The following is a 20,609-nucleotide window of genomic DNA, read 5'->3' on the forward strand; positions in this document are numbered from 1 at the left end:
GTTCAGGCCCCACGTTGTGTTCCACACTGGGCATGGAGCTTACTTTAAAAAAGAGAGAGAACAATGGCCTGATCGAGCCTTAAAAAAACTTAGCAATTATCAAATCCAAAGTCTTATTCTTGTAAGTGTTATGACCACATGCAAGTTTGCTCAGTTGGTCTATGGCTGTTCTAGGGCTCAGGACCCTAAGGTTGAGGTGAGGGCTCTATGTAATAGGGAGTTATTGAGAGTTTCTGAGCAGGGGCTGAGAAGATCACCACCATGCTTTTAGAAATGTAGCCTAACTGTGTGGTGGAGACCCATGAAGAATAAAGAGAGGAAAACAGAAAGAATTACAATGAAGTGGTCATCAGGTATTCAGCACATGACTAGAATGAAACAGAAGAGAACAAGGTGTTAGCAGATTAAGCATGGAATGGAATAATCAGGAGGTTACCTGGATGATGGGATGACCAAGATAGGGATGAGAGCAAGGAGAGGGACAAGGGAGTTCTATAGGGGATCTCATTTTGAGAGGAAATACTGGGCATGCTTAACATACTGCTTAGCATATAGTGGAATTTTAACCAATATTTTTCAAGTGAATAAGGGATGTTTTTAATGTATTTGGTTTAAGCTAAAACAGGAAAGGATCTCAGAAAGGAAATATCCAGAGTCAGAAAGAAATATGAGGCTGGAGATTGGGAGAAAAGTCAAGAGGGGAAAAGGTGTTTGGAAATCTCTGCTGTAGAAATCTCTGCTATCACAGTGGAAATGCATCCCTAACAAGGAAGAGATAGAAAAAAAGAAAAAGAAGGAAGAAGAAGAGGAGAATGAGGGAGGGGAAAATAGAGAAGAGGCAAAGATAGTATCTGGGAATGGAACAGGAGGAAGCAGAGCAAATAGGCACGAGAAGAAAGGTCACGAGAACATTCACCTCAGGAAAAGCACATCATCCAGTTTGGTAGTCACAACAACCCCGTGGAGAAGACAAAGCCACTGTCCTTATTCTCACTTTGAAGTGAGGAAGCTGGAGCTCGTAGAGTTGCTGAGTGACAGCAGCTCCATACACGGGCTGTGCCATCTGCTGAAGCAGAAAATACTCGGGTCTGGTCTGGACTCAAAGCCAGGTGCAGCACTCTGCCTCTGTGGCCTGCAGGAAGAAGGGAAGACAGCTCATGTCCCACATTACAAGGGCTGTTGCTGAGGTGGAGGGCCCCGTATCCCCTCCCAGGGTGAAGGCTGCTCTGAAACCTGCCATATATGAAGCTGGCACTCCCACTGTGCCTTTGCTATGGTAAACACCAGTCCGAGGGAACTGTAGGCAGCAACCTCAGGTGGCTGAGGTTTTGCTTTACTGGGTTTCCCTTTCAGAGCTCTTCCCCCTTTTATTAGTTTCCTAGGGCTGCCAAAACAAATTACCACACACTGCTGGAAACAAGACAAATTTCTTTTCTCATAGCTCTGGTGACCAGAGGTCCAGAATCAAGGTGTTGGCTGGACTGGCTCCCTCTGGAGGTTGGAAGGGGAGCTTCCAACCCTTGCCTCCTATCTTTGAATTGCGGCCACATCACTCCATTCTCTGCCTCTGTGTCACATGGCCCTTTTTTCCATGTGCCTGTTCTCTTCTGTGTGTCTCTTCGAAGGACACTTGTCATTGGATTTAGGGCCCATCCAGGATGATCTCATCTCACAATCCTTGACTTAATTACATCAGTTTTTTGCTAAAGAAAATCACAATCACAGCTTCCAGGGATTTGACAAGTGGCAGGATCATTTCTAGTCCACCACGCCCCTCATGCCCCAAACCATTATCACCTCTATCTTCTCTACTCCACGAGCAGCCAGGAATTGCTACTGCTATGCTCCAGCCACCCATCCCATCCTCCTTATCCTCTCCAAAAAGTCATCCCTTGGGACCTAAGTTTCAAGGAGATAATCAAATAAATTGAGGGAGATTAATAGGAAAGGACCCAAAAAGCTCTACCCCAAAGCAAACATGAGTCTTAGTTATGTAATTCTGGGGACAATCCACCTTTTTCTGTTATCTACCTGATCGTCTCCCAAAGAACATTTTGTGGAACAGTAATTCCATATGAAGTTGGTTAATAGGTATTAAAAAAGAAAACAGTGTTTAATGTTCACATTAGTTTGGGATCTCCAGGTTAAAAAAAATTAAACAGGATTCCTTATTTCAAGACTGCTTTATTTGGGAGAAGAGATTATAATAAGCAGCATTTATGAAACTTAGTTGACCAAAGTCATGTCCTTTTTTTTTTAAGATTTTGTTTATTTATTTGACAGACAGAAATCACAAGTAGGCAGAGAGGCAGGCAGAGAGAGAGAGAGGAGGAAGCCAACTTCCCGCTGAGCAGAGAGCCCGATATGGGGCTCGATCCCAGGACCCTGGAATCATGACCCGAGCTAAAGGCAGAGGCTTTAACCCACGGAGCCACCCAGGCACCCTAGTCATGTCCTTTTGACATGAACTTCTCACATGGCTCACGTTCCTTGGAAAATACTTGGCAAAATCTATCCTAACCCAACAGTGACGGCTAACAATCAAATGTTCAGGCCAAAGCAGACAAAACTGACTCCATGAAAGAAGGCTGGGGCCAGGAGGATGGAGGGAAGGAAAGAGGTTGTGTAAGTTTTTGACTGAGGAGGTATTTGGGGACACACATAAAATATAACTAGGTTGGTAGTCATCTCATAGAACTAGTACAGTTTTCAATTCAAATGAGATCTGGAATTTCAGAAATAATCTTGTGTTCTGACACCAGATTCTCAGGAGCAAAGAGTACGTATACATATTCCACTCCTGAAGGAGACATTTCTTAGACACAGGAATTTTTCCATCCACACACATCATGCCCAATGGTCGCCTGGATGCTCATGCACACATATGCACACGGGCACAGGCACACATGCCCCCAAAGAGACATGGGTTTGACTCTGGGTGTGTCAGTGCATTAAAAAAAAAATCTAGATTCATAGATACAAAGCAACTCCCTTATTTTATAGATGAAAAAAAGTTCAGTAACTTGTCCCACGTGCCTTGTCCCACGTCACAGAGCTAATTGATGGCAAAGCCAGAACTAGAATCACATTCAGTGCTTTAACCCTTTAGCCCATTCTCCAGTCCCACAGCAAAGAAGAATCTCTTTTCCTAGGGAATACCACTGCTCCTTATTTTTTAATTAAACATTTATAAATTAAAGCAATGTAAATGAAAACCACTTAATTTAGTTAGGATAAATATAGAATATTACATGAATGTTTTTAAATTAAACTTAAGAAAAGTCAATTCAATAAACACAGTAGGTATTAAATATGCCTTCATTTTTTTATTACAATGTGTTGAAATGAAGAGAAAGAAAGGGAAAAAAGTAGAAAAGGAGTAATAAAGAAAAAAAATCCAAATCTTTTCCAAAGCAGGTTTTGAAAAATGTCTTTACTTTAAAAAAAAATGGAGAACTGCCTCCAAAATTTGTTAGGAAAATGGAGTTTGGGTTAGAAGCAGAAGCATTCTTTTTTTTTTTTACACATTATTTATTACAGGTTTACACACTTCACAGCACTCACCATAGCACATACCTTTCCCAATGTCCATAACCCAACCACCCTCTCCTTACCCTCCTCCCCCTGGCAACCCTCAGTTTGTTTTGTGACATTAAGAGTCTTTTATGGTTTGTCTCCCTCCCAATCCCATCTTGTTTCATTTATTCCTTTCCTACTCCACATACCCCCCCATTGCCCCTCAACTTCCTCATATCAGGGAGATCATATGATAATTGTCTTTCTCTGATTGACTTATTTCGCTAAGCATAATACCCTCTAGTTCCATCCACATCGTCGCAAATGGCAAGATTTCATTTCTTTTGATGGCTGCATAGTATTCCATAGTATATATATATACTACATCTTCTTTACCCATTCATCTGTTGATGGACATCTAGGCTCTTTCCATAGTTTGGCTATTGTGGACACTGCTGCTATAAACATTCGGGTGCACATGCCCCTTCAGATCACTACATTTGTATCTTTAAGGTAAATACCCAGTAGTGCAATTGCTGGGTCGTGGCTCTATTTTCAACTTTTTGAGGAGCCTCCATGGTTGCACCAGCTTGCATCCCCACCAACAGTGTAGGAGTTTTCCCCTTTCTCCGAATCTTCACCAGCAAGAAGCAGAAGCATTCTTGAAACACTTCTCTCCTATTAGTGAAAATCTAAATTTACTAGATTTAGTGCGAAATGCCGTCTTTACCTTAGACAAAGGCCATCCTTTAGGATTCACATCCCTAAATTCCAAGAGTATTATCACTGAAAGGATTTTGTTTGAAAGTTTTGTGTTCTTCATGCAGCAATCATTATAAAGGAGACTACCTATCAATGCATGTGCTAAGGACTATGAAACCAAATCAAAGGCCAGACCTCACCTACAGGCTAGAAAGTTACATATCGCTGCTTCAAAGTTTGTAAATTACAACTTTTGGAAGGTGAGGGGAAGAATGATCTTAAGTTATCTTCTTTCTCCAGTTAGATGGGGAAAACCTCTTTAATAGAATTCTCCCACCAGAGAATCATGAGTGTGGTTAACAGGGTGAGACGAAGGAAAGGCGTGGCCATAATCTAGAATAGCTTTTTTCTAAGCTTTGTGACCACAATCCACCGTTCAAAACTACATTTTATGTTGCCACCCCATATTTAAACACGCATATAGTATTGAACAACTGTAACAAAAGTTTCACAAAATAATGCATACTTTTACATTGTTTCCATTCTCTGCTATTCTATTTCACCTTTTTAATGCTAACCACCTGATGTATGTTTATGTAACAACCACCCTGCTAAACACTGGGAAATATGCCCGTGGTTGAGACTACTGGGTCAGAGATGAGCATTAGTGTCTGAAAGCTGGAAAGTAACTGCATCTTCTTTAATCATAAACATGTTAAAGGAAGAAAAGGTTAAATGTACTCTTTGGAATTCTGTCTAATATCAATGAAAAAAAAGCACAAGACATGACGACTGAAGAATTCATAACTCGTCAAGGCTAAAAAAGAAAGAAAATGTACCAGTTAAGTTCATTCTTTATTGCCAGTATCAACAAATTGACTCCAGGATCTATCAGAGGTCCCTACCTCACTGAAAGATCTAACTATCTACTGGAATTGTAGTTTTGTAAAGAACCAGGTTTAAGGCTTCATTAAAAATATTTCTCTAGGGTGCCTGGGGGAGCTCAGTCAGTTGAGCATCTGCCTTTGGCTCAGGTCATGATCTCAGGGTCCTGGGATCAAGTCCCATGTCAGCCTCCCTGCTCAGCAGGGAGTCTGCTTCTCCCTCTCCCTCTGCCCACCGCTCATGCTCTCTCTCAAATAAATAGAATCTTTAAAAAAATAAAATAAAATAATTTCCCTAATCAGAAAACATATCCCATGAATTACATATCTTATGATTTAAAATATAAAGGATCAATTCATGTCCTTCATACACTCAGGCATGGCCACCCAGGTAGCTCTGTCAAGAGCTGTCTACATTTTTATTCACCAAATCACACAGTCTAACAGCTTAAGGATATCAAAGTCATTCTGAGGTCAGACAGACCAGGAAGACCAGACAGGAGCAGGAAGTCTTTCTGTTAAGGGTGTTTTGTTGTTGCCAAATAACATTCACACAATCTACAAAGAGAGTCATGGTATTATCACTATGGAACGCTGTAGACATTTGGTGTTTTCGGTCTGTTGCTTCCCACTAAAGTATGGGCTCCCTGAGGGCAAAGATGATGTCTGTCTTGTTTACATGTATGTCCCCCCCCACCTCCAAAAGTGCTTCACACACAGTAAATGTATATTGAATAAACCCACACGTTGTAGCACTCCTGGTTTTTCTGCAAAATAAGGAAAGATGAGTTATGATGCTAATTCCAGAGTTCAAAAAGCATTTGGAAACTCTCCCTGATCATAACTCTTCATCCATGCATGTAAGCAAGAGGAGAAGACAGGACCATTCTAAGCGATGAACAGTCTGAGTCAAATTCAGAAATACTCATCTACAGACACCCTGAGATGGGGTGGATGTAGGTCTTTTTTCCTGATAAAATAAAAACTTTAAAAAGCCAGAGGAGAACTTTGACTCAGGGCTTTTCCTGCCAGTGACAGCTCACTTAGCAATGGGAACATGCATTTTAGTCACCTGTGTGCTTACCCAAAAATCCACATGACCTGGACAGACCAGGATAGGCCCACACAGTCACATCATTCTTGGGACTACCTTGGCCGCTTGCAACCTCCTTTGTCTTAGGTAGCCAAATTAGGGAACAAATCTGTAATAATGGCCAAAAAAAATACAGTTATAGCAATGTCTGATGCATTATGAATGTATTTCAAATGGATACCAGGTGATATGTTCTGTCCACATCCCTCCTCCAGTCCACAGCTGGGGTTAAGGTGTGAGAGGAACTATTTTAGTTTTAGGAAAGTTGATCCCAAGCCAACAGAAGATTAAGCATACAAATAGGTTTGGGTGCAATGAACCTACAAATTTGAGCACAGTCAAAGCAGTGCTGAGAAAGAAGGAAAGTGTGGGAAATAGAGGGGGAAGGAAAAGATACACAAATCAACTTGCAACCCACAGAGAAACGTTCTACAAAAACAAACTGCCAAGAGCTGAAGTCTTTATAGACTCACAAGTACAGAGAGATGTGTTTGGGTCCTATGCTCTAATAGCGATCATTTTCACAAGGTTCTAGAAGATCAAAGAGAAGGCAGACTCCAGCAGAGATGTTTACCTGTGAGTCTGTGCTTGGGGTCTGGATGCTTTGCCCAGTATTTATGTCCAAGACATGTAAGTGTCCATCTTCCATGCCGCCTCCAACAGCAAGGACTGCAGACTGCCAGGGACACCAATCCATGGCCTTGAAAGTTCAAATAATCACACAGGCAGCTCAGGCTTGGAGGAAGTGAACTTGTGAAGGTGACACACTTCACACCATATACCACGGCTCTCCTGGAGCTCTGATCTAAAGGCAGGAGCAAAGGCACTCTCTAGAGATTACTTCTAAGGGACTAGAAATCACCTATTAGGTGCCTTCCTCAAATTTTGAGAACAATTTGCCAATATTTTAAACAAAGAAAAATCACCCAATAATATATTTTAAAAACTACACTCAACGTGTCCTATGGGGTAAGAATCTGCTGTGACATGTGAGAACAGGTGACATGTGCCCCCTGGAATCTGATGATGAAATGAATTTTTCTCTCATTTGTCTACCTGTGTCTTTAGGTTCTAGGTCAGAGAAGAAAGGACAAAATGGAGCCACACATGATTGCTTGCACCCCCAAAACTCTCATGCATTTCAACTCCTAATACATTTCAGAAAGGAAAATTGCTGTTGATTTACTTCCTTATAAATGACTACAGGTAATCCTGAAAAATAAGGTTCAGTATTGCATATTTATGCTGACAATTGAAATGATGAGTAACACTAATTTTAAAGGACAGTCTAATAAATATTTCCATTGTATTTATCCATGTATCCTTATCTGCATGTCCATCCTGCCATTAGCTGCCCAAGGCTTGGCTCGCTCAGACTTCAGAGGCCCTTGGTTCAATTTGCTGTATTTCTGACAAGGCACATAAGAAAGTAACTTGTTTTGCTTGTCTTGGGTTTTTCACGTGTTGGGTTTTTGGTTTTTTTTTGTTTTTTGTTTTTTAGTTTGCTTTGTTTGGTTTTTGTATTTTGTTCGCAGAGTATTTTACATACATTTTCCCTAAATTTCTCTGAAATCATTAAAGATGGGAATTTGGACCTTAAATCATTCTTAATGTCCTGTGGATATTAAAACCATAAGCCAGAGTACTGAGCCACTACCATGCGTTAGCAGCTGGTAGGACATATTACACCCTGTATCAGGAAACTCTGTGTTAACTTGGTAAGTTCTCATTCTAACAAATTTGTTCAGAGGTAATAAAGTAGAACCATTTCTTTGTTCTGTGAGTGATAAATATTCTGGGACAATGTTGAGGTCAATACATATATCTGTGATGCCAAAGGAATGAAAGTACAGGTTGTTGTTGTTGTTGTTTTTACTAGAAATAAGAATTTAAAATACAGAGAAATTTTTAAAAAATATTGTGCAGAGCTTGATGGAATATTGGTTTAACTCTAAAGCATCCTTTCTCCTCCTCCTTTTCACAGTGGGTTTCCTTTCAGGGGTGTGAGTTCAGGTAGGTCTGGACAGCCAGTGTACCCATCTGTCTGACCACAGTTACTGCTGAGAGAGGAGAATGTGCCCAAAGTCACACCAGAGTTCTGGGACTTTTTTTTTTTTTTAATATTTTATTTATTTATTTATTTGACAGAGAGAGATCACAAGCAGGCAGAGAGGCAGGCAGAGAGAGAGAGGAGGAAGCAGGCTCTCTGCTGAGCAGAGAGCCCGATGCGGGGCTCGATCCCAGGACCCCGAGATCATGACCTGAGCTGAAAGCAGCGGCTTAACCCACTGAGCCACTCAGGCGCCCGGGACTTTTCTATCAGAGTAACAAGGAACCGTAGTTTCTTAATCAGTTCCATCTGGGAGGATCTGAATTTGAAGCTGCTAAGAGCCATCTTGCCCACAAAATGTCTGAATAAAGAATGAAACTCAGCAGAGACAGGCAGAGCCAAGAGCCAAAGAGAAAGAGTTTTAATGACATCATTTAAGGCCCTAGGTCTGGACGGTATTGAAAGCAGCTGTATGTACCCAGGACTCTGTCGAAAGAGAAAATATATTTACATTTGTTTGCAGAAGCTCTCGCTTATCTCTGGTTTCAGTTACTTACAACCACAAAATCAGACACATGGAGGGTATAAATAGGGTTGTCTTTCAAGAGAATGATGGCAAAATCCAAAACAAATTCTAGGGGAAGAAAAATCTCAGAGCATTAGCTTAATGGCTTTGTTCTCAGGTGTGAAGGATGCTCAGTGATCTCTGAGTAGACAGCAACCTGGAAAGCTATTGGATGTCTTACCTTGACTGCTGTAGGTTGGGCTATGACTTTCAGGGGTTGAACATGGGCTTTTGCACCCGGGTCATGGGGCCATATCGTCAGCAGTCCATCACTACAGCCACTGGAAAGCAGCCTGCCATCAGGGGACCACTTGAGAGCACAGACAGCTTGCTTGTGGTGAAGTGTTCCAACGTGATGCTGGGTGACCCGAACGTCGTGATGATAAACACGGCCCAGCCTTGACCCGCTGCACAGAGGTAAAGGGGCAGGTTCCTGACAGAAAACTCAAGCCCTATTGCTAATAAGCATTTGAAAACATGAAAGAAAGCATAGTTCAAACTACCAAAAGACCCCACAGGACAGATTCAAGACACAGTTTTTGAACATTCGTTGGGTTCATAAGGATAGAGTATTCTGCCTAGGTGACTATTAGCACAAGCGAAAAAAATTTCTGTGGCAAAGTTTCAAATGTGGATAATGAGATGATATCCTTTGAGAGATACTTCTTTTTTTTTTAAGATTTTATTTTTTTGTTTGTTTGTTTATTTGAGAGAAAATGAGAATGCAAGCAAGTAAGAGAATGGGGTTGACAGGGGCCAAGGGAGAGGGAGAAGCAGGCTCCCCACTGAGCCGGGAGCCTGATATGGGACTCGATCCTAGGGTTCCTGGATCATGACCTGAGCCAGAGGCAGACACTTAACCAACTGAGTCACCCAGGCACCCCATTTTGACAGATACTTCTAATGACTTCAATATGATGCAGGCAGCTATGGAAATGATAAATTTTAAAGATTTCCATATTTCCCCAGGGAGTTCTTTATGTACTGAACATACGAAATGTTTCTGGAATTCAGAATATTTCATATTATCTCAATGCAATATATATTTATAGTGAAATGTCAGAGATAGAAATGTATTATTTCCTTTTTCTGTTAAGCTACAAATCACTCTTAATTTTGTTAGTGCCACTCATGTCTAAAAAGAGTATAAAACTCTCTGAATGTCACAGCAAACTGCAATGTGATTCAGAATCAGGAGATAATCTCTACTTACTGGTAGTGATTTGGATCCAAAGAATGATAAAGATCATATCACTTTATCAAAGATAATGAACTCCTCCCAGACTAATTTTCTCCAAGGAACAAGTAAACAATTACCTACAATTATTTCTGAAATTTCTCAAAATCCAGTGTTGTCTTTTTATTTATTTATTTATTTTAAAGAGTTTTATTTATTTGACAGAGAGAGCACAAGTAGGCAGCGAGGCAGGCAGGGGAGTGGGGGGAAGCAGGCTCTCTGCTTAGCAGAGCCCCAGTGTGGGGCTCAATTCCAGGACCCTGAGACCATGACCTGAGCCAAAGGCAGAGGCTTTAACCCACTGAACCACCCAGGTGCCCCAGTGTTGTCTTTTTTTTTTTTTTTTTTAAGATTTTATTTCTTTATTTGACAGAGGTCACAAGTAGGCAGAGAGGCGGCAGGGGGGAAGATTGGGGGGTTGGATGGGGGGCAAAGCAGGCTCCCTGCTGAGCAGAGAGCCCGATGCGAGGCTCGATTCCAGGACCCTGAGATCATGACCTGAGCCAAAGGCAGAGGCTTAACCCACTGAGCCACCCAGGCACCCCCAGAGTCGTCTTTTTAAAAATGATTCAAGCACCACACTAAACAGCCTTCTGATGAACAATATGGGATCTGTGGCCAGACCACCTGGGCTCAAAGCCCGACTCTGCCCCTTTTACTAACCATGTGACCTCAGGCTAGTGTCTCAGTTGATTCATTAGCAACAGGTTGGTTGGAGATTAGAAACAACTCAACACAGAATTACTGCAGGGATTAAAACACATAAAGAGTATAGCAAGCCTGGCACACATTACTCCAAAAATATTAGCTGCTATTATAAGATAGGATCTGTTCATGGATAATAAAACCAAATTTAAACAACACAGACTGTAAAAGGAATTTAAATAGAGAACTGACCTCACTATAACAACTTCGCACAATAAATAGCCCTTTATGTGCTATTTTGTTTAAGCAGCTTTAAGTTTGACCTATAATCACAAGATAGTGAAATCTTAAGTTTATATCTCAGGTACTTAAAGAAATTGTAAAAGACCTTGGAATTTATTTAATTTAAACCTACCTTAAGAACTACAGTATAAAAATGAATGGCAGTGGTGGGGCATCTGGGTGGCTCAGTGGGTTAAACCTCTGCCTTCAGCTCAGGTCATGATCTTAGGGTCCTGGGATCGAGTCCTGCATCAGGCTCCCTGCTGAGCAGGAAGCCTGCTTCCCCCTCTCCCTCTGCTGCTCCCCTTGCTTGTGCTCTCTCTCCTTCTCTCACTCTCTGTCAAATAAATAAATTCTTAAAAAAAATAAATGAATGGCCGTGGGCACCTGGTTGGCTCAGTTGGTTAAGCCTCTGCCTTTGGCTCAGGTCATGATGTCAGGGTCTTGGGATCGAGTCCCACATGGGGCTCCTGGCTCAACAGGGAATCTGCTTTTCCCTCTCCCTCTGCTGCTCCCCCTGCTTGTGCTCTCTTTCTCTCAAAAAGTAAAATCTTTTTAAAAAATGAATGGCAGGGGCACCTGGGTGGCTCAGTGGGTTAAAGCCTCTGCCTTCGGCTCGAGTCGTGATCCCAGGGTCCTGGGATCGAGCCCTGCATCGGGCTCTCTGCTCGGCGGGAGCCTGCTTCCTCCTCTCTCTCTGCCTGCCTCTCTGCCTCCTTGTGATTTCTATCTGTCAAATAAATAAATAAATCTTTAAAAAAAAAAGGAATGGCAATTGTTAAAAGCAATTATGTAAGATCGTACGAACAAGTCATTTAAACTTTCTGGTTAGTTAGACTAAATCAGTAGTTCTCAAAAGTGATGAAGCATGAGCATCACTTCAGAAATTAGAAATGCAAATTATCAGAGCCCCTCCAGACCTACTGAATCAGAAGTTCCTGGAGACGGACCAGCAATCTGTGTTGTAAGGAGCCCTTAAGGGGATGTTGATGGGTGCTCAAGTGTGAGAACTGTGGAACTGGCTGATCTATGAGGTTCCTTCCAGCTCTAACATCTGTGGATCTATGAATGGGAAATGTGCCCCAGAAAGCTTACCATATTCCAAATTATTGATCCTGACAGCATTAAATACTTTTTTTCAACAAAATTATCCTCCTGGTAGGTATTACTTGGTGCAGAGAAACTTTTTGCTTAAACAGAGTTTTACCTTTTGTCTGAACAATTTAGTGGATCCTGAACCTCACTTTCCAGTACCAGCACATGGTGCAGGCACGTAGCCAACCTGGTGCCTGTGGCCACTGGACCACTTACATCACCAGAGGAGCAGGATATTCAAGAGGGTAGGATCATAACTGCCTAACCAATATCCTGTTTGGCTGCGGTTGGTTTTGCTTTTGCTTCTGGCTTTAAATATTATAGTTCTGTTCACTCAGCACCCATAATCACTCGGTGAGACAAATATAATTCATTCCATTAAGATGCTTCTTACCTGCTGAGAATATAGTCATTCCAGCTCAGAGCCCCAACCACCGACAAATGACCAAGCATATTTCTCAGCTGCTTTTTAGTTACCACATCCCATAACTGAAAACAAAAAATGAATAAACAGAGTTACATAGCATTGTCTTTTTCACAGTCCACTGTCTTCTTAAAAGCCTGATAGCAATTAATGTAGCTACTGCCAGCCCTTGTACTAAGGGAAAGCTCAGCTCCTTTAACCCTGGGCAGCATTTCTCAACACTGTCTGTATATGACATCACCAATGGGGCTCGCCATTCATGCTAGCCATTCTGATTTAATAACGGAGGTAGAGTCTGTGGATACGGAGTTTATTTTATGACATTGCTTTAAAGCTCCCCAGGTGAATTCAATGGGCAGCCACAGCTTGAGAATGGCTCTCACATTTCTAGTTTCATATCTAGAAATCCACCGACAGGCTAAGAGATTCCCTTCCTGCCACCTATATACGATACTCTGACCCATATGAGAAATGAGAACTTCGGTGTGAGAAGAAATCGTGATATAACCTTCATAGCATCCAGTATCACTGTAGAGATGAGAAAGCAATGAGAGCCATCTGTGACCCTCCAAAGTCACACTGAACACATGAGCCATATTGTTTACAGTATTGTTAGTAATAATAATACATGAGAAATTAAATAGATTGATGGAAACGGTAAATTCCCATTTCAGAGAGCCTATCAGGAAAAAAAAAAAATTCATTCATTTTAAGTGATCCTACTCCTGATCATAACTTGAGGTGAAAAAGGAGAGTTGAAGGTTATCTTTCTCTCTCTGAAGTCCTTACCCTGGGGATTCTACAAACCCAACTTTAATACAAGAGAAAAGACTTGTAGGGGCACCTGGCTGGTTTGATCAGAGGAGCATGCCACTCTTGATCTCAGAGTTGTGAGTTTAAGCCCCACATTGGGTGTAGAGATTACTTAAAAAAAAATAAAATCTTTGGGGGAAAAAATACTTTTAAAAAGGTAAATACAGGAGCGCCTGGGTGGCTCAGTGGGTTAAAGCCTCTGCCTTCAGCTCTGGTCATGATCTCAAGGTCCTGGAATCAAGCTCAGCGGGGAGCCTGCTTCCCCCTCTCTCTCTCTCTCTCTGTCTGCCTCTCTGCCTACTTGTGATCTCTGTCTGTCAAATAAATAAATAAAAATCTTTTAAAAAAAAAAAAGGTCAATAAGCAGAAGGAGATTGTGTGAAGAAAAAAAGAAACAAAAGCTAGGTTGAGTATCCTTAAGTCCTCATTAAATGTCATTCAGAAAAGAACCAGAATCCCATATCTTCTCACTCCCCATAGTTTCAAGCACCACAACTAATATAGAGTCTCTATTGTATATTAATTTGTTATTAAAGGTCAGTTTTAGTTATCTAGCAATTACACAGAGCACATTTTGAGGGAAAAAAAAAACTGCCCATTACCTGTACTTCTCCCTCACTGGTGCCAACTGCCAGGCAGTTTCCATCTTTTACCCAGGACACAGAAGATATATAGTTACAATTGATAGGTAGGTCTATATTTTCAATCACATTGTAGTTTTCCCCATTCCAGATGAATACAGAGGATCCAAGGGCTATAGCAACTAGATTTTGAAAATTCCAATCTAGAGTATTCAGATCTATAAGAAAGGCATTTCATATTAGAGTAATAATTTTAGCCAAATAAAAAATATTTTCAACTAACCAACTTTTTTTACAGATAGATAAATAAAATTAATACCTTTCCCATGATCAACTGGGAAAGAGAATCACATAGGTAAACAGATCATTAGAAGTTCAAAAATAAAAACTAGAATTCTGTATCAAGAGTCACAGTCTAGTGAATAATAATCTTACTATTCATAATCAAATGTATTTATTTAGAGTCATTTCGAGAACTTGGAAGTTTCATCTACCATTATTAGTACACATGGATTTTATCTAACAGATCACTAAAAATTAAAAGCAAATTTTTTAATTGAAATTATCTGGCCTTTTTTTTTATTTTAATTCCAGTGTACTTAATATACAGTGTTATATTAGTTTCAGGTATACAAAATAGTGATTCAACAATTTTACACATCACTCAGTGCTAATAATGATAAGTATACTCTTAATCCCCCCTTCACCTGTTTCACCCATCCCATCCACTCATCTCCCCTCAGGCAAGGATCAGTTTGTTCTCCATAATTAAGAGTCTGCTTTTTGGTTTGTCTCTTCATCGTATGGTATTTGTCTTTCTCTGACTGATGCATTTCACTTAGATCCATACATGTTGTTGTAAATGGAGAGATTTGGGGGTTTTTATGGCTGAATAAAATTCAAGCATATGTGTATTAAAACATAACACATCTTTTTTTAAGATTTTTTATTTGAGAAAGAGAGCACAGCATGGGGAGGGGTAGAGGGATAGGGACAAGCAGACTCCCCACTGAATGTGGAGCCTGATGTGGGGCTCAATCCCAGGACCCTAGATCATGACCTGAGCTAAAGTCAGACATTTAATGACTGAGCCTCCCAGGCACCCCCATACTACATCTTCTTTTTTTTTTTTTTTAAGATTTTATTTATTTATTTGACAGAGAGATCACAAGCAGGCAGAGAGGCAGGCAGAGAGAGGAGGAAGCAGGCTCCCTGCCGAGCAGAGAGCCCGACGCGGGGCTCGATCCCAGGACCCTGAGATCATGACCTGAGCCGAAGGCAGCGGCCCAACCCACTGAGCCACCCAGGCGCCCCCATACCACATCTTCTTTATCCATTCATCTATCAATGGACACTTGGGCTGCTTCTATAATTTGGTTATTATAAATAATACTGCAATAAACATAGGGGAAAAACACCTAACCCTTACAGAGACATCCTTCATCCATATGAAAGATGCCACCATCATTTTAAACCAAAAATACCACCCAACTACAGTCTATCTAGAAGAAGCGATCACTAGCTTATAAGTGATACCTGGAAATTCCTAGCTCTACTCTCCAGTTTCTACTATTAGAACTCTTTGACTGCCAAAAGAAACCATATTTGTATGACCACATATTAAGATGTATCCTATCTTATTTCTTTTTTGAATTGAGATATAGTTGACATAGAACCCTTTCTTATTTCTTATAAGACAAAAATTCTTCTCCTCATTGATACATATCAATACAAAACTATGAGGCACAGCAGCTCCACTACAGTGGCCTAAGCCACCCATGACCACCTCTCCCACTGATGACAACTATAAACTCTGAACAAAGTATTAAAAAAAAAAAACAAACCCTTCCTCAGAACTGGAAAATAAGCAAATGCAGTTAACTAAGTAAGGGAGTCAAAACCAGAAGAAGCAACCTGCCCAGGGGTGAGTTTCTCACTTTTTTTCTCACATGGTTTTGCCAGAGGGTGGGCCCCAGTCACAGAACAGCACCAGCAGCTAAAGCTCTGATAGAAAGCTCACCATCTTTCTGGTGAGAGGAGCCAAGAAAAGGAGCCTGAGGTGGCCAAAATGTGTGGAGAAAGTCCTGAAGGGGAGAGAGCCACAGAAAGAGAGCTACACAACTCTAGTTGTGAATGTAGGAACCCACGCACATCTCAGCCTAACCCTGAAATCATGTTTTTAGGGAAAACTCAGATCAGCTTAGCAAAGGCTTTGAGAACCGAACTGAGTGAAGCATCTATTTAGGACTCAGCCTAGACTCTGATCCATATATATGAAGGAAAGACCCAAACCAGCATAGTCAAGGCAGAAGAAACTGATCTGAGACTCAAAACACCACCCACAAAAGGCAAGACAAAACTTAAGGTATAAATGTAACTAAGACAGGGGTATCTGGCTGGTTCAGTTGATAAAATATCTGCCTTCAGCTCAGGTCATGATCTCAGGGCCCTGGGATGGAGCCCCACATCAGGCTCCCTGCTCAGTGGGGAGCCTGCTTCTCCCTCTTCCTCTGCCCCTCCCCCTGCTTGTGAGCGTACACACTCTCTCTCTCCCTCTCTCTGTCAAATAAATAAACTCTTTTTTAAAAAATAAAAAATTTAAATTAAAGGTAAGACAAAAACGGCAACATTCTCTGCAGGAGCCTGAGTTAATACCACATAAAATCTACAAGGTATAGAACGCGATTCAAGATTACTGGACACAAGGAAAACATAATTAATAGATGAAAACCCTACGATGAATTAAGTATAGGAATTATCAGACAAAGATGCTAAAGCAGTTCCAATAGAATATGCACACAGAATAGAAAAGAATATTCTCCATGAGGTAAAGAAAAAACATACCTGAATGAAAAGAGAAAATATCAGCAGAGGAATAAAAAAATAGAAACTGTTCTATATACAAAGATAATAGAAACTATAAAAATAAAACTGCAATAGAAGCTATACGGGGCGCCTGGGTGGCTCAGTGGGTTAGGGCCTCTGCCTTCAGCTCAGGTCATGATCCCAGGATTCTGGGATTGAGCCCCACATCGGGCTCTCTGCTGGGCAGGGAGCCTGCTTCCCCCCTCTCCCTGCCTGCCTCTCTGCCTACTTGTGATCTCTGTCTGTTAAATAAATAAATAAAATCTTAAAAAAAAAAAACAGTAAAGTGGAAATTTTGAAACTGAAAATTACAATATCTGAAAAATCTTCTGGATGGGCTCGGTTGCAGAATGGAAATGACAGGGAGTCACTGAATTTGAATATAAATCAACAGAAATTATCTTATCTGAAGAACATGTAGAAAAAAATTGAAAAAGAAATGAGCAAACTTCAGGGACCTTTGGAATAATATCCAAAGATCTCATATGTGTAATTAGATTCAGGTCTTGGAAGCAAAAGAATAAGTCTTCAAATTACCTTAGAACTCTCACCAGAAATTATGGAGGCCAGAAGTCCTTATAATATGTTTAAAATGCTAAAAGAAAAAATCTAGCGACCCAGAATTCTACAGGCACCAAAAATATCATAAAACAGAATATAAAAAGTGTACCAGAAGTCTTTGCCAACTGACCTGATCTGAAAGATGCTAACAGAAGCTTTCAGGCTGAAGAAAATTATATGAGAGGGAAATTTGGATCATCAGGAATGAAATTCTCTTTCATAGAAAGAAATAGCATGGAATTGCTATATATTTGGGTAAATATGAAGACAGTTTTTCCTCTTTCATTTAAAATACATATATGTATGGCTTCTTGGAGTAAAATTTTTAACAATGGTAGAGTTTTCAATGTACACAGATGTAAAATATATGACAACTGCCATAACCTAAAAAAAGTTAAGGGGGTTACGGGGACCTGTGTGACTATAAAATTTGCATCTACCTACCTATTTGCCAGTCCCCCACTGTATCCTCTTCATTGCCATTATCATTAATTACCAACATCCTGCCCTTGCTCACATTGTTAACATTGCTGAAAATGCTCTATCTTCTCTCCCCCATCCCTCCAAAACCTACCCATTTTTCAAGACCCAGCTCAAAGCTCAATATCTCCACAAAGTCTTTTCAGACAAAGATGCAAAGATCACTGAACTACTTATAATCATTATAGCTTCTTTTACTCCACAATTCATTACTTCTATTCTATACTAGCATGTTGGTAGACGTTCCATTGAGTTAGTCCTGTCTTCCCAGGGCACCTGGGTGGCTCAGTTGGTTGAGTTTCTGCCTTCAGCTTGGGTCATGATCTCAGGGTCCTGGGATCCAGCCACACACCGGGTTCCCTGCTCAGAAGGGAGTCTGCTTCTCCTACCTCTCCCTCTGGTCCTCCTCCTGCTCATGTTGTTTTTCTCACTCACTCTCTCTCTCAAATAATTAAAATATTTTTTAAAAAAGTCCTGTCCTCCCAACTAGATTATAAATTAGGCACATAACAAGAAGACCCAATGTGGCTGTTTGACTGATTAGATTTATCCATGTTTAAAATATATGCCTAAGAATAGGCTCCCATTCTCACAGTTCATTCTAATACAGTAAAAAAAAAAAAAAAAAAAAAGTGTATTTCTCATATCCCACCAACACCAAAAATACCCATTCCACACATGAAATTTGTACAAGGAAAAGCCAAATTACATTAACTATATTTGGGTAGTACAGCCTTGGGACATGAGGCACAAGGGTAATTGGATTCTTCCAGAAGCAAATTTCAAGTTTATGCCACAGTACAGGATATATTTTGTCACTCCAACTTTTCAATTCATGGTCTAAATAATAACTTACAATAGTCATTTCGAAGACCAGTAAGATGAATCTTCACTTCTGGTTGGAGTATGGAATAGTCTAGATTCCTGAATCTTTTAAGATGTAAGGATTCATCTCTGACTCCATCTCTGCAGCCTATAAAGAACAAACAATTCCACGTATCTTTATGATCCCATAAGCATAATATCTATGCAGGTATTAAGACATAACAAAGTGAAAAAGAAAGTAGTCATCATAATAAAACTGAATTACAAGTTGCAGGAGAAGGGAAGGGAAAAAATTCTTCAGTGTTAATTTAAACAGAAATTTTAAAAATAATTCATGGCAATTTTTAATAAAAAACACATGAGTGCCAGACCTAGATGTAACGTAACTTGTGGGAAGCACACAGAAACACTATATTTTCCTGAACATTTGTTTATTCTGTCACTTGAGATCTTAAAATCACAGGCATTTTTGCGTATCCATTTGTCTAGCACATCAACAATTAGCTGAGAGACATAAGCCTTACTCTGAGTCTTTGTCAGTGAATATCTATTGATTCATTTATTTTGACTCTTTGTCTCACTGTTTCTGAACCAGAGCACACAGGTACTTCTGGCTAGTTTTACACATAATGATCTGAGGTCAGGGTCCTATCTTGGGTTCAGTTTTAGTTCTCATCAAAAGACCCACCTAAGTCTAAACCACAGGCCACCATCGTTTCATCTGTCCCACCACTTGGCTTGTGATCAAACTGAGAATGACATATATTGATAAACACTGAGCCCACCCAGGTAATTTGTGGTCTTTACAACCACATGCCTTCTGATAAAAGGCCTAAGAGCTTCACAACGCTATACCAAGAAGTAGATCGTTACTGCCTTGGTGTTAGCCACAAAGACCTGCATTTGTGCGCAAAACTTAAAGTTTACTAGAAACACTCAAGCACCTCCAATAAAGGTTTTTCAAAAAATAAGTACAAACTTCCAGTTACAAACTAAGTAATGGGGATGTAATGTAAAACATAGCAATTATAGTTAGTAATACTGGATTGCATATTTGAAAATTAATAAGAGTAGATCGTAAAAGTTCTCATCACAAGAAAAGAAATTCTGTAACAATGAATGGTGATGAATGTTAACTGGACTTACTGTGGTGATCATTTTGCAATATATACAAATATCAAATCATTGTTTTACTCCTGAAGCTGACGCTGATGGCCTTTGAACAGCATGGGTTTGAACCACATAGGTCCACTTAAACATGTGGATTTTTTATATAAATACCGCACAGCACTGTAAATTTATCTTCTCTTCCTTATGATTTGCCTAATAACATTTTTTTCTAGTTTAGCTTGTTTTTAGAATATAGTATATAATACATATGATATACAAAATATGTGTTAATCGACTGTTTATCTTATTGTTAAGACCTCCAGTCAACAGTAGGCTATGAGCAGTTAAGTTTTGGGGGAGTCAAAGTTAGATACAGATTTTCACCCATGTGAGGGGTTACTTTTTGGAAATGTGATCTAAGTAGATTGAAGGAGGTGAATGAAACAGGACAACTAAGTTCTTACCCACTATACTAGGAAGTTACGATAAAGTCTAAAATATCAAGAAAGAGCAGTTTACAAAGACTACTTAGAAAATAGATGTAGGGCGCCTGGGTGGCTCAGTTGGTCAAGCAACTGCCTTCAGCTCAGGTCATGATCCTGGAGTCCCGGAATCAAGTCCTGCGTCCTGTTCCCTGCTCAGCAGGAGGTCTGTTTCTCCCTCTGACTCTGTCCCTCACATGCTTGCTCTCTCTCTTTCTCTCTCTCTCTCAAATAAATAAATAAAATCTTTTTTAAAAAATGGATGTAAATAGTAGGGGGAAGAGCTGGAAGAGCTAAAGGTCATTGCCTCTAGGAAATGAGACTTGGGGATGGGACAGGCAAGGCAGAGAATTAGGAGAATTATCAAAACTTTATAATTATATTGATTAGTCTAATAAA

General features: G+C 40.3%; 1 protein-coding gene across 1 annotated transcript in view; it reads right to left on the bottom strand.

Annotated features, from left to right (window-relative positions):
• Positions 1-947: 947 nt before the first annotated feature.
• The window catches only part of CDC20B (cell division cycle 20B), a 45,615-nt gene continuing 25,953 nt past the window's right edge, over positions 948-20,609 (bottom strand). The window contains exons 6-12 of the mRNA XM_047731790.1: positions 18,650-18,766; positions 13,909-14,105; positions 12,464-12,558; positions 8,992-9,217; positions 6,770-6,895; positions 6,187-6,304; positions 948-1,132 (exon numbers count right to left, since the gene is read on the bottom strand). Coding sequence (XP_047587746.1) covers positions 948-1,132; positions 6,187-6,304; positions 6,770-6,895; positions 8,992-9,217; positions 12,464-12,558; positions 13,909-14,105; positions 18,650-18,766 — 1,064 coding nt within the window. The remainder of the gene's footprint in view (positions 1,133-6,186; positions 6,305-6,769; positions 6,896-8,991; positions 9,218-12,463; positions 12,559-13,908; positions 14,106-18,649; positions 18,767-20,609) is intronic.

This window comes from Lutra lutra, chromosome 5, assembly GCF_902655055.1.
Source record: "Lutra lutra chromosome 5, mLutLut1.2, whole genome shotgun sequence".
Classification (NCBI taxonomy): domain Eukaryota; kingdom Metazoa; phylum Chordata; class Mammalia; order Carnivora; family Mustelidae; genus Lutra; species Lutra lutra.